The 13503-nt window shown below is 51.8% G+C and overlaps 1 protein-coding gene across 1 annotated transcript in view; it reads left to right on the top strand.

The window, feature by feature from the left end:
• Positions 1-13503, top strand: part of LOC149335519 (calcium-activated chloride channel regulator 1-like) — a 62382-nt gene that overhangs the window by 48533 nt on the left and 346 nt on the right. Inside the window, exons 8-9 of the mRNA XM_089553953.1 lie at positions 1825-2101; positions 2735-2908. Of these exons, the coding sequence (XP_089410079.1) occupies positions 1825-2101; positions 2735-2908 (451 nt within the window). The remainder of the gene's footprint in view (positions 1-1824; positions 2102-2734; positions 2909-13503) is intronic.

Below are 13503 nucleotides of genomic sequence, written 5' to 3'. Positions count from 1 at the left end.
CGTATGCAGCAGCCTGGCGAGCACGCAGGTCAACATCGCTTGATGCGGGTAAATCTACAAGTGCAGGGTGAAGTTTAATGAGTGGTGTTTAACTTTAATCATATCTTTCAACTCTCTTCTATCTGCATGTGGCAGCGGTGGTGGCTCGGCTGGAGCCAGTCGGCAAGCCCGTGCACTTTCGTTTTCATCCTTCTCTCAGTCGCAACCAACCAACCGTCGGCGCAGAGCGGCGGTAGACACGGCGGATGCGGGCTGAAGAAACGGATGAAGTTGCTTTCGCAATTTCCGGGCTTAACTAAGCTGAATCACAGTGTTGGGTATTGTGCTCATTGTCATTTGTTGGATGGTTTAAGATACATGGCGTTTTAGTTTAAGAATGAAAGTGAAGTGGCATGAATGTGCAATTAAATTTGGAAATCGAATGAACTGGATAGGTAAGTATACTAGTTAAATCAGTGCGCTGGGTAATTTTTACAGTTATAGGAGTCTAATTCGGTTACTGGTTAAGGGGGCTTTATTAATGTTCAGGCCGTTTAACACGCCCGCACGCACACATACACACACACACACGCACGTACACGCACGCACAGATGATGGTTGTAAGGTATATACAGGGTGTTTCAACTAAGACTTTACGCAAGGTTTATAAATAGGCGTTTTGAGTTAGGAGAGCGTTTTTTTTCGCATACCTTTGTCATCTAAAACGTGCTTGTCAGATAGCTAGCTAACAAATATTCAGTAGTGAACCTTTTAACTAATATTGTTAGACTTCTTACTTTATAAATCCGTGTACCCCACGGTAAGTAATATCCATACGACTTTTAACAAAATAGAAAACGCAGCTAATCTCTGTTCTGCGGCTCATCAAATTTTGGCTCTTTCCACCAGTTTCCTCAAGTGCAGAGGTCGCTTTGCCTGCAAGCTTCTCAAAACCGCATCTTTTTTGACCCGATGCAGCCAAAATTTGTTCAGCCACAGCGCCAATGGTAACCGCTTTTTCGAAATTCTAAAAACACGTATGCATATTACTTGGGGTGCACTACGCGTCTGTCAAAATTAATCAGCCTAACAATAATATTTACAGAGAACTATTAAACATTAGTTAAACCAGGTGTTTGCTGTATACTAAACTACTATACCGCCGGCAATGCTACGGTGAACAAATCACTCTTTAAGCTCAAAAAGCCTAATTTTAAAATTGTGTCAAGTCTTAGGTAAAACGCCGTGTATGTCCTGCGCACGTCCTCATGTTTGAGCCACCAGCTGTATGCACCTGGGTGCTCTCCCTCCCTCGCTCCTAATTTCAGGTTTCTGCCTCCTGCTGTCACTCAGGCACTTCCTTTCGGTCCATCTTTTGGCTCTCGCTGCGACCTCTTGCTTGATTTTTGCCTTGTTCCTTTCCTCTCCATATCCTCCAGACTTCCTAGCTGCCACCTGTGAATTCCTGTCCCTGTCCAAGCCTGCTTGGCCTACTCTGCGTTCACTGCCCACGCAAGTGCAGGCAGCATCCACGGGACTCGCGCGGGAATTTCCGCCATAGGAGTTTCCAATGACAGTGTCCGCCATTTTTTCTCCAATTTCTACGCCTAGATTTCTTTGAAGGGTGTTCATACGTAACGATAATGTGGAGTTTTCTTCGTCAACTCTGTCGAGATGTGCACTTCATATGGAACGCATGCACATAAACTCCGCTTAGAAAAGGTCCCCGGATGAAATGTCCGACGTAAAAGCGCCCTCTAAGAAAAAAATCTCCCCAGCATTACAAAGCATGACAAAGCAACCAGCATTACAAAGGCTTACTCACACTTTTTTTTCGCCTACAAGGTTGGAACCTGGACACTGCACGTGACAAGTCCCTCCCCGGCCCCAGTGAAGGTCAACGTCGGGGTCGAGACGGAACCAAGGAACTACGACGACGAGCCGTTACGAGTCCACTGCGAGATGGCGGTACAAGAGGTGAACAGGTTCGACGATGCGGTCGTCTATGTGAAGGTCACCAAGGGCAAGAAGGCGGTTATAGACGCCGTGGTCGTCGCCACAGTAAAGCGCCCGAACAACGATCCGCACGCGATAAAGATCCGACTTCATGACGACGGACTATGTAAGAGCAATTGCTAGGTATGGTAAGAAACATTAGACCCTACTCCACAGTGTAACTGTAACATTGGCTAAAAAGCTGGACTTGCCTCATAAAACAAGGGCTGTGTTCGGACCTTGTCCTGCGTGTTTTTGTCTCCCTTGTTTGTGTTGAGCCACACAAGAAAGTCGAAGGGATTACCAAACACCTTAAACTACCCTATATCAAGGCTTGAAGGGGTTATAATGTTAATGAAAGATCAAAAAGTGCGATAAAGAGAGAATGCGAGACTATGGAATTTTTTTATATCTCAGTGGTTTTCGTTAAATGTCTAATAATTGATTCCTGAAAGCCGGAGGCACGTGATTCGGATCATTTCTCGTCACCAGTCACTGAATATCGTGATCTATCAGAAATGCATTGTGATGTCTGTTACGTTGGAGGTTCCTGTGTTCCCGTCTTCCTGCCTTTCTTTTCTGTCTGTCCTTGTCCCTCTTTCTCTTTCTCATCTTCTTGCTCTTTCTCTCTCTTTATTTCTTCCAGATTGTCGCTTTCTTTCCATCCTTCTTGCATTGCACTCTCTCGCTTTCATAACATCCTTCTTCCTTCCACTCGCTGGCTTTCGGTCATCACGTGCCTTTTCTTACTTCTTCCCAGTCCCCGACATTAACGAATATGACGGAGTCTACAGCGGCTACTTCTGCCAGTTCATAGGCAGAGGACGATACACAGTCAAGGCAGAGGTCACAAACCAGAATACGACTCGTGTGCCGTACCGGTCGAAGTACTCGGACTCCCGTCCCAAAATAAAAGTCATTGATCCCGAGTCGGGTGAGTTGCCATGTACTAGGCACATCTGCCCGCTCTGACGCTCGCATAGCCTCCACTCGTACTAACGAGTCAACTCCTGTCCTAGGTGTAATCACGCGGGCTGCCCCCCAGGAACAGGAGATGTACCGTTATTCGAGCACAATGCAACATTGAGCGAATGCCGACATTGCTGACACTCAAATGTAGAGGTGCGTTGGAAATTAAGACACCAAAGGTGGCGTAATGTAACGCCGACTTTTTTTTTCGAATATATCGGATCTTTATTCCCAAGCCTCTACGAAAGGCTGGCGATTTTAATAGCAGTAGAGTGTCGCTGCTTGAGCTAATCATAAATGGCGAGAACGATCTGAATAGAGTAGATATGGCCGCCGCGGTGGCTCAGTGGTTATGGTGCTCGGCTGCTGACCCGAAAGACGCGGGTTCGACCCGGCCGCGGCGGTTGAATTTCTTTGGAGGAGAAATTCTAGAGGCTCGTGTACTGTGCGATGTCAGTGCACGTTAAAGAACCCCAGGTGGTCGAAATTTCCGGAGCCCTCCACTACGGCGTCTCTCATACCCTAAGTCGCTTTGGGACGTTAAACCCCATAAACCAACGAACCAGAGTAGATATGGAATAAGTTGGTCACGTTATCAAGGCCATGTCTTCATCATTAGGCCTTGTTGTGGGCCAGGTTTAGGGGTTGCGGCTAGGCAGAACCACGGTCCACATGACGCCCGTTCCCACAATCAGTACAGGAGCGCCGCTGAGCGAAGGAGTTAGAAGGGGGCGAAAGAAGACTGAATATATTCACATTTTTACAAGGGTCCGGATACGAAATTTGGTCCTCGACCGCATTCGACACCGACTTTTATAGCGTGCTTCTTCCCTAACTTCTCTAGGTTGATCACGCCGTCGTCAGGGTGGGAGTGGCCAGAAACTTTCACTCGTGAGCACAAACACGCAGCCCCGGTCTTGTGGACACGCCCCGTCAGGTGTTGAGCGTGGGAGAGGAGAATCCCTTCGAGGTAAAGAAGACTGCGGAATGCTACGTTCTCTGACCCGCCGATGGGTTCCTCGAGCTGCCGCGAAGTGTCCGTCAGGAGAAATCCGTCGCGAAAGGGGGGCAATGCGAGGTCGGGAAGAGGCTTCCGAAGTAGTCCTTTGTCCTTCGGGGCGTTCACGTAAGTTGCGGAAGTCCCCCGCCAGCCCGCCGCGGTGCTCGGTACGCAGAAGAGCCACCGAAATGAGGTAACGTCCACCGGCCTGACGTCTCCCCGCACGTGTTCCGACCCCGGAGAATTGGGCGCTTTTGTGTTCAGTTGTTCTTTTGGGTACTGCACGGAGACGTAACAAAGTGCCTTACCCTCGCTTCACGGTCAATCCGACACGCCTTGAGGCAAACGTCGTCGAGTGGACAGGGGTTTCTCGGAACCATAAAGGAGAAACATGGCTGCTTCCTGCTGACGCCGTTCTTAACAGCCTGGAGAATAACGGGGGTCTCCAGCGGCGACCGGTGTAGAAGCTTGTTCCGCTTCCTTTACCTTCTAAATGAATTCCATAAATAGAAATCAGTTCAATGACAGCGCTTGATTCCCTCCAACACTTACGATAGTGCAGCCTTTCTGTGGCATATATGCCGCCAGTCGCATTTCACAGCCGAATAGGTGTGTGCGCTCGAGTGCGCGGCTATATTGGGCGCGTGTGTCGCTAAGACGTAACGCACTCATACATATGTAAAAGCTAGGCGGAGTACTGCTACTGACATTTCGCCAACTGCCAGGTGGGCGTCTAATGCCACTGTTGAGATTTTCGTTCTTTGCTTTTGAAGGTACAACTTTAGTAACAGGTAATTTGAGTTAGATTCCTTCATATGGTTGGACTCAAGGCGGAGGCTACGAGGTTTCTGCGTTGGGCTACTTATCTCGAGATGACCAAATCGGGACTCGGCCGCAGGCAGCATTTGAATGGAGGCAGAATTCCAAAAAAATTGGATACTCTGCGGTGTGAGGGCACGTCAGAAACCCCCACGTGGTATAAAATGTTAGGTTGCGATCCTCTACGGCTTCGCCAATTTAAACCGTGTGTCCCACTGGTGGTAAAACACCGCACTCCTACAATAATTATTCTGTTAAATTCCTGCCTACTTGCCTACGCATCTGAAGCTTCCGTCGCATGGTCATATGCCCCAGCTTGTGCATGAAAGTTTCATCTTATTTGTTCTCATGTGAAAATCGGCCTGGCCAAAATAAATGCTCCGGTCATTTTAGTTAGAATAAAAAGGTGCAGATATCTCACACTGCGCTAATGCGCTGGTTTAGTCTAACATGGGTTGCCAGTCCTCGAACGCACCTCAAATAGCCGATTACACCAACTGTTGAGCGGACTGTATGCAACGCCAAGCAGGCCGAGTAGTACGCGCTATATGCGACAGTGGCGAACGGATATTCCGGTTGGAATCGAATGCAGAGAGAATGTAGTGTCCCCGATGGCTCGAAAGTCGGTGTAACCGCCTCGCAGTGGTCTGTTCCAAACAAAAGTAAAGATAAAAAACAGATGTGAAGACGCTATATGGTTGGTTGGTTGGTTTATGGGGTTTAACGTCCCAAAGCGACTAAGGCTATGAGAGACGCCGTAGTGGAGGGCTCCGGAAATTTCGACCACCTGGGGTTCTTTAACGTGCACTGACATCGCACAGTACACGGGCCTCTGGTATTAGAATGCGGGCAGAGGTTGTTGTGCCACCACCGTTACGCAATACCAACGAGGTAAATACCCGATCCGGCGCAGCTTCCATCGCATTCATGAACGCGCCATTAACTTGCGTTTCCAGAAACACATCCTACATGAAGTTGGAGATTACCATCTACCGCAAATCACCTTCTCATGTATCGTGGTAAGGATGTATCCTCGCAAACGATACATGCTTAGCATTAAAGGTCCACAAAGTCACTTTAATATCGAATGATTTGGGCAGTGTCACCTTCCCTTCCGCGAACAGGCACCTTGCCACCAGAGCACCAAATAAACCTGATATTTTTAAAGCGGTAGCTTCACTTCTAGAGGTCTCGAGATGAGACTGTCGTGCGTTGCTGATGACCTTCAATGCTCAGCCAAGGTCAATCGTTCAGTTTAAATGTTTGTAGAACGGGTGGATGGTCAATGATCATATCAATGGTCGAGCAATTGGACATGTCAAGGTCAAGTGAGGGTCAAGGCAGGGCTGTCATGGTGATTTCACGGTCAAGTCAAGGTCGAGCCGGGGACGTCAAGGTCAACCAAAATTAGATCCCATGATCCAACATGGGCTCGCAGAACAGTCTAAACGCGACATTTACTTGATACGGCGTGGCGTCCCGCCATCTTTAACTGAGTACATCACGGTAGGAGCAGCGGCGTGCCTAGGAATAAGTCCGTGCACACGTGCTAGGCCGTCACGTCATGGCCTCCTAAACCGAATACATAACGGAAGCAGCACCGGCGCGCCAGCCACGAAGTGCACACATAGTGAGCACGTGCTAGGCCGTGACGTCGGGGTCCGCAGCAGCGGCGCGCCTACGCACTAAGTCACACATGTGGTGTTCACGTGCTAGGCCTTAAGATCACGCGTTCAGGAGAGCATGAAAAATTAACTTTGCTTTAGCTTTGGTTAAGATTGAGAAGTGGTAGCTCCACGCTGGATTAGACAGGAAAATACCTAAGAAACGCTTAACGAACCGCATAACAAGACTGTACAAGGCTAAACCAACGTGACGCCACCGTTTCTCACTCAGCTTAAACAAAGCTAGAGCACCGCTAATTTTGTTTTTCCAAGCTCAATCTTTAGTTTGCAGAACTAAGGATTTCGTTCTTCTGGTAATGTTTTCACACAAGTACAGACGTTTGCCCTTCTCTGCCCAAGAACTCTTGTTTTGATTGGTTTGGCTTTCGTTTTTGGGTTTATAACGTCCCAATGTGACTCAGGCTATGTGAGACGCCGTAGTGAAGGGCTCCGGAAATATCGACCAACTGTGGTTGATTAGTGTGCACTGGCTTCGCGCAGCACACAGGCCTCTAGTATTTCGCCTCCATCGAAATTCAATCGACAAGGCCGGGATCGAACCCGAATCATTCGGGAGAGCAGCCGAGCACCATAACGACTGAGCCACCGCGGCGAAGCTATTGGTTTCTTTCACCTTGTCGCTGAAAGCGCTGATGTTCTTCTCTTTTGCAGGAAGACGGTCGCAAGCCTCAATGTCGCTCTAATATCTCCAACATTAATTTTTTTAGCCACTTCGTTCACTTTGGCTCGGAAATTCTCAAGCTAACTTTCAGAAACACCATGAATTTTTAAGTTCTTTTTTCGTGCTTCTCAATTCCAGCTCCTCCAAATCAAGGTTCGGCTGAGAGGGTTGTTCTTCGCAGCGCGTATTTCTACCCGTGCAGTTCTTTTCCGCAGGTGCATGATTTCTTTGTCTTCATTATCCATACATTTCGTGATTCCAGCAAAGTTGTCAGACTTTGTCTGAACGAACTACTCAGCTTATCAACTCTTTCTTCCAGTGGCATTAAACTGTTGTTTTTGATTGAGCTCAAAAAAAGCAGCGGTGATATCAGAATCAGGAGGCTCGGCCGTGGGGGGCACATTTCCGCTGGGAGATGATTCTGTTTTGCGCGTTGGACGGTGGAATGCCGGCGAGAACGAAAACTGAATGGTTTGCCCTACTGACGAATCCATGAAGAGCCTTTTACAGCATATGGGTAGCCACATTCTTTACATATTGTAGTGTAAGACGTCTTCGAAGGCCTGCGTCGCGAACGGCTAGCGGTACGTCTCGGTTCAGTCCAGAGGCAGCGATCAGTTGCAGCGGCAGCGATCAGCGCACACGCACGGGCACCGGCGCCGCTGTCGTCGTCCTCTTCTTCCTTACGCCAGCCGCCCAAGGGTCGGGAGCCGAAGGCCTGTCTTACAGTTGCCCCCGGGCGAAAAGGCGCCATCCTGGCGGCCTAGGGAGATGTGACGACGGCGGTGTCGTAGTATGGTTTGAGGCGGTCGGTGTGGACAATTTCACGGCCTGGGCGACGATGATCAGTAGATGGTGTAAGGGATTCGATGAGGTAATTGACGGGGGATGTCTGCTTAAGAATGCGGTAGGGTCTCTGGTTCTTGCTGAGAAGTTTGGAGGAGAGGCCGGGACTTGAGAAAGGAACCCAGAGCCAGACCAAAGAGTCAGGAAGATAAGTGGGAAGAAGTGCAGAGGGACCACGGGTGCTTTTCTGCTGCTGCTGGGAGTGTGAAGTGAAAGACCGGGCAAGCTGGCGGCATTCTTCGGCATAAGTGGCGGCTTGAGAAAGAGTCGTAAATTCAGAAGCATCAGGGCGGTAAGGGAGAATGGTGTCCATTGTGCAAGAAGGCTCACGGCCGTAGAGGAGAAAGTATGGAGAGAATCGGTGGTGTGCTTGAGTAGCGGAGTTATAAGCATAGGTGACGAAAGATAGAACGCGGTCCCAGTTGCAGCGATCGGAAGCTACATACATGGCCGGCATGTCACCAAGGGTGCGGTTAAAACGCTCAACCGTACCATTTGTCTGCGGATGGTTGGCGGAGGTGGTGCGATGGACGATGTTGCATTCCTGCAGGAGAGCTTCTACAACTTCAGATAGAAAGGCCGGACCTCTATCACTGAGCAACTCTTTGGGAACACCATGGCGAAGAACGATGTGATGGAGGATCAAGGATGCAATGTCGTGGGCTGTACCAGATGGCAAAGGCGACGTTTCGGCGTACCGGGTAAGATGATCGATGGCGACGATGATCCAGCGGTTACCGGCTGATGTGCTGGGAAGAGGGCCGTAGAGGTCGATGCCAACACGCTCGAAGGGCTGCGCTGGGCAAGGAAGCGGTTGCAAAGGAGCGGCGGGTTGGCGAGGTGGGTTTTTTCGGCGCTGGCATGCGGGACACGACTGAACGAACTTGCGCACATAACGGTACATCCCACGCCAGTAGTACCGATGTCGTAGGCGGGTGAAGGTCTTCAAGAACCCGGCATGTGCAGACTGGGGATCATCGTGGTAGGAAGAGCAAATGAAGGAGCGCAGATGGGTCGGAATGACAAGCAGCCACTTGCGACCATCCGGAAGGTAGTTCCGACGGTAAAGAAGCTCGTCTCTGATAGCGAAATGGTGGGACTGACGACGCAGAGCACGGGAAGGAGGTCGAGGCGATTGGCCAGATAAGAAATCCAAGAGGCAAGCGATCCATGGCTCTTTGCGTTGCTCGGAAGCCATATCAACGGGCTCAAACGTCAAAGAATACAGGGCGCAGATAGAAGACGCTGCCTCAGACGGCAGAGGGGAACGTGAGAGGGCATCACCATCCGCATGTTTACGGCCGGAACGATAGACCACGCGGATGTCGTACTTTTGAAGCCGCAGAGCCCAGCGCGCCAGCCGACCAGAAGGATCTTTCAAAGACGACAACCAGCAGAGGGCGTGGTTATCGGTGACAACGTCAAAAGGGCACCCGTACAAGTAAGGGCGGAATTTGACTATCGCCCACAGGATGGCTAAACACTCCTTCTCAATGACAGAATAGTTCGCTTCAGCTTTTGTGAGTGTCCGGCTGGCGTAAGCGACAACATATTTGTCAAAGCCAGGCTTGCGCTGCGCGAGGACTGCACCGAGGCCGACGCCTCTGGCATCGGTGTGGAGTTGCGTCGGAGAACGAGGGTCGTAATGACGCGGAACTGGCGGAGTGGTCAAGAGGCGACGGAGTGTCGTAAAGGCTTCATCACAGGCTGGCGACCAGGCCGAAAGGTCGTGGCCGGAAAGGAGCTTGGTCAGAGGGTCGATGATAGGGTCGAGGTTGCGGACAAAGCGGCGGAAATAGGAGCAGAGGCCCACGAAGGTGCGGAGGTCTTTTACAGAAGTCGGTTTCGGAAATTCTGCTACAGCTCGCAACTTTGCCGGGCCCGGGAGAACGCCATCCTTGGACACGACATGTCCGAGAATGGTGAGCTGCCGAGCTCCGAAGCGGCACTTTTTTAAATTGAGTTGGAGGCCAGCGTCGGCCAGGCAGCGAAGAACAGTCTCAAGGCGCTGAAGGTGAGACAAAAAATCAGGCGAAATTATGACAACGTCATCTAAGTAACAAAGGCATATGTGCCACTTAAGCCCGCGGAGTAGGTTGTCCATCATGCGCTCGAATGTGGCGGGGGCATTGCAGAGGCCGAAGGGCATTACATTAAATTCATATAGCCCGTCGGGTGTGACGAATGCAATTTTTGGGCGATCGGCCTCTGTCATCGGCACCTGCCAGTAACCAGAGCGCAAGTCCAATGAAGAGAAGAACTCAGCGCCCTGCAGGCAGTCGAGGGCGTCGTCGATACGAGGAAGAGGGTAAACGTCCTTGCGTGTAATATTGTTCATTCGACGGTAGTCAACGCAGAACCGGATGGAACCGTCTTTTTTCTTGACAAGGACCACCAGCGATGCCCACGGGCTTTGCGACGGCTGTATCACGTGGCGCCTGAGCATGTCGGTAACCTGTTCGTCAGTGATGCGGCGCTCAGCGGTTGACACACGGTACGGACGTTGGCGCTAAGGGGCATGTGTGCCAGTATCAATACAGTGGATAATGGTGGTTGCGCGGCCCAATGAAGTTCGCTGGTAGTCAAACGAAGCTGCGCTATGGTGCAGGACGGCGACAAGTTCGGCCCGTTGAGTAGGCGCCAGGGCGGCGTCGACGGAACGGTGAAAAACATTGAGAAGAGACGGATTGGCGATGGAAACAAGCGTAATGGCGCTGACGTGAAGGTCGGCCGAGCTATCGACGAGGGGGTATGCTGAGGAGGGATCTAGCACGGCAGCACTACCAAGCGATTGGCCACGGAGCAATGTGGTAATGCAGGAGAACGGGTTATGGCCGTTTCACATGATGCGGCGCGCGCGAAAAACTTCGGGCCAGTCGCAGTGTCGCAGCGCAGCTAGTCGCGACAGCCCTTTCACATGCTTGCGGCGCCTGCGATTTCTGTTGGTGCGGCACGAGCGGCACCGGCATAATTTACCAATAATAAACGTAGAACACGCTTAAGTTTTACTTTTTTTATTGAAATAATGTATTTTTATTAAAATATCAAGTACTTTATGCAAAGAAGGTATTCTTAAGTTTTTGCTTTTGCACGCAACTACGATGAGCAGCTCGTTAAATAATGCACGTGACATGTTAAGAAATCAACCGACCCGGCAGCGCTAAAGTGAAAATACCTCTGGTGCAGTTTCGACGGCTTCCGCTACGTCGTTTCCTGTGATTTCACACCTCTGAATTCTATTGGCTGACGGCCACTTCGTTCGCAACGATCGCTGCTACTGTGCGGCGTGCGACCAACTGGTTGGAAAGCCTGCCGCAGCCACTCTGCGACGGGAGCGGCGTGCCCTTCTGTCGCAGTGCGGCGGAAATCGCAGTGCGCTGTGGCAAGAATCGCATCATGTGAAACGGGCATCAGAGACACAAATAGCGCTGGAGCCACGAATAATAGTCAGCACGGCATGAGGCAGCAAAACAGATTTCTGGTCAGCGCATCGTAAAGAGGGCGTATATGTGACAGTTGCGTCGGGGAGAGCAGCACAAGAAAGAGGCACGAGCACTGAAGAAAAGGGCGGAACGTCAGTGTCCTGTGAGACGATCACAGTAGCGGCAGCGTCGAGTACGTCCAAGGGAGCGTCACTGAAGTGCGATAACTCAAGCTGAGCACGGGCGCAGTCAATAACAGCGTGATGAGTGGAAAGGAAGTCCCAACCAAGGATGACGTCGTGAGATGAGCGGACGAGGACGATGAACTCTATTGTGTAAGGGGACGTTCTCGATAAGCAAGCGGGCGGTGCAGGCGGCTAATGGTCGAATGTCCCGAGCGCTGGCGGTTCGGAGAGAAACGGCGGTAAGAGGCGTCGTCACTTTTTTGAGTCTGCGACAGAGTGTGTGGCTAAGATCAGAAACGGCTGCGCCCGTTTCAACAAGTGCTTCGACGGCGACTCCCTCAACGAAAACGGTGATAATGTTGGCTGGCACGGATACAGAGCTTGAGCGAGTCGCTGGCGGCGCAGTTCTTGCCTCCGGAACTGCGGCCGTTAGTTTTCCGCTTGCGGGGCGGGTGGGCGGCGGAGCATCGGAGAGCGGGAACGTCGGCCAAGAAACGGCGAGCGGTGAGAGCGGAGACGGGAGCTAGAAGACGGATCGCGAGGAGGCTCATGTGACACCAGCGAGGAGGTCGGGGGTAGATCGTAAGTCGGCTCACGCCTATAAATATATGGACGATAGTCGCGACTGCGGCACAACAGAGCCACGTGGCCAGCGACTCCGCAGGCGTAGCAAACAGGGCGATTGTCTTGCGTACGCCAGGGGTTGAGAGGCTGCGGCTGCGCTCTTGGGCGGGCAACCGGACGATAAGTGGTTGGTGCAGGTCGCTGGGGTTCTAACAGGTGATGGGGAGGCCCGTGGACAGGAGCAGCAGGCGAAGGCCGCGGTCGCGCCACAGCATCCGCGTACGTTAAAGGAGCCGTGAGCAGTGGCTGCTGAGGAGGTGGAGGAAGAGAGGGCAGTACTTCGGCGACCAGCTCCTGTATGACACGCTGGATGTTGGGAGTGAGCGGCGGCGCAAGTGTAGGTGGGCTGGTCGACAAGTACAGCTGGCGCGCGACTTACTCACGGACGAACTGCTGAATGCGCTGGAGGAGCGACTGGTGGTCCAGAGCACCGTCCCGGGGAAAAGCCAAGCTGGAAATATTTGCCTCTTGAAAGCCGGCTCGGCGGGTGGAAAGGCGCTCTTTGCGCAGCTCATAGAAGCTTTGGCAGTGGCTTATCACGTCGGAGACAGACTGGGGATTCTTCGCGACGAGCATCTGAAAGGCGTCATCATCAATGCCTTTCAGAATATTTCGGATCTTGTCGGCCTCGCTCATGGAAGCGTTGATGCGTTTGCAGAGATCGACTACATCTTCGATGTAGCTGGTAAAGTTTTCACCGCTTTGTTGTGCCCGACTGCGCAAGCGTTGCTCGGCACGAAGCTTACGCACAGCGGGACGGCCGAAGACCTCCGTGAGGCTGGTTTTAAGAGCCGCCCAGCTGGAGATGTCCGCTTCGTGGTTGCGGAACCATAGACAGGCAACGTCGCTTAAATAAAATATAACGTTGGTAAGCTTGACGCTGTCGTTCCACTTGTTATACGCGCTTACGCGTTCACAGGAGGCCAACCAATCCTCCACATCGGTGTCATCCGTGCCGCTGAAGATCGTGGGGTCGCGCTGACGGACGGCACCAGAACAAATGACAGCAGAGCCAGCAGGCTGGACAGGTTGGGCCGGGGGGTCGGGCACTATGTTAGAGCCTGGAAGCCTGGGCATCGTGGCGTATCTAGATGGTGAGAGCAGACAGCACCTCCACCAAGTGTAGTGTAGGACGTCTTCGAAGGCGCTGCGTCGCGAACGGCTTGCGGTGCGTCTCGGTTCGGTCCAGAGGCAGCGATCAGCGCACACGCACGAGCACCGGCGCCGCTGTCTTCGTCCATTTCTTCCTCACGCCAGCCGCCCAAGGTTCGGGAGCCGAAGGCCTGTCTTACAATATGATTAGGTCCTGAGGAGTGTG

This window comes from Amblyomma mixtum, chromosome 7 (assembly GCF_055824585.1).
Source record: "Amblyomma mixtum isolate Tamu chromosome 7, ASM5582458v1, whole genome shotgun sequence".
NCBI lineage: Eukaryota > Metazoa > Arthropoda > Arachnida > Ixodida > Ixodidae > Amblyomma > Amblyomma mixtum.
The sequence above is the reverse complement of the archived record's forward strand: the minus strand, read 5'-3'. Positions and strand labels throughout refer to the sequence as shown.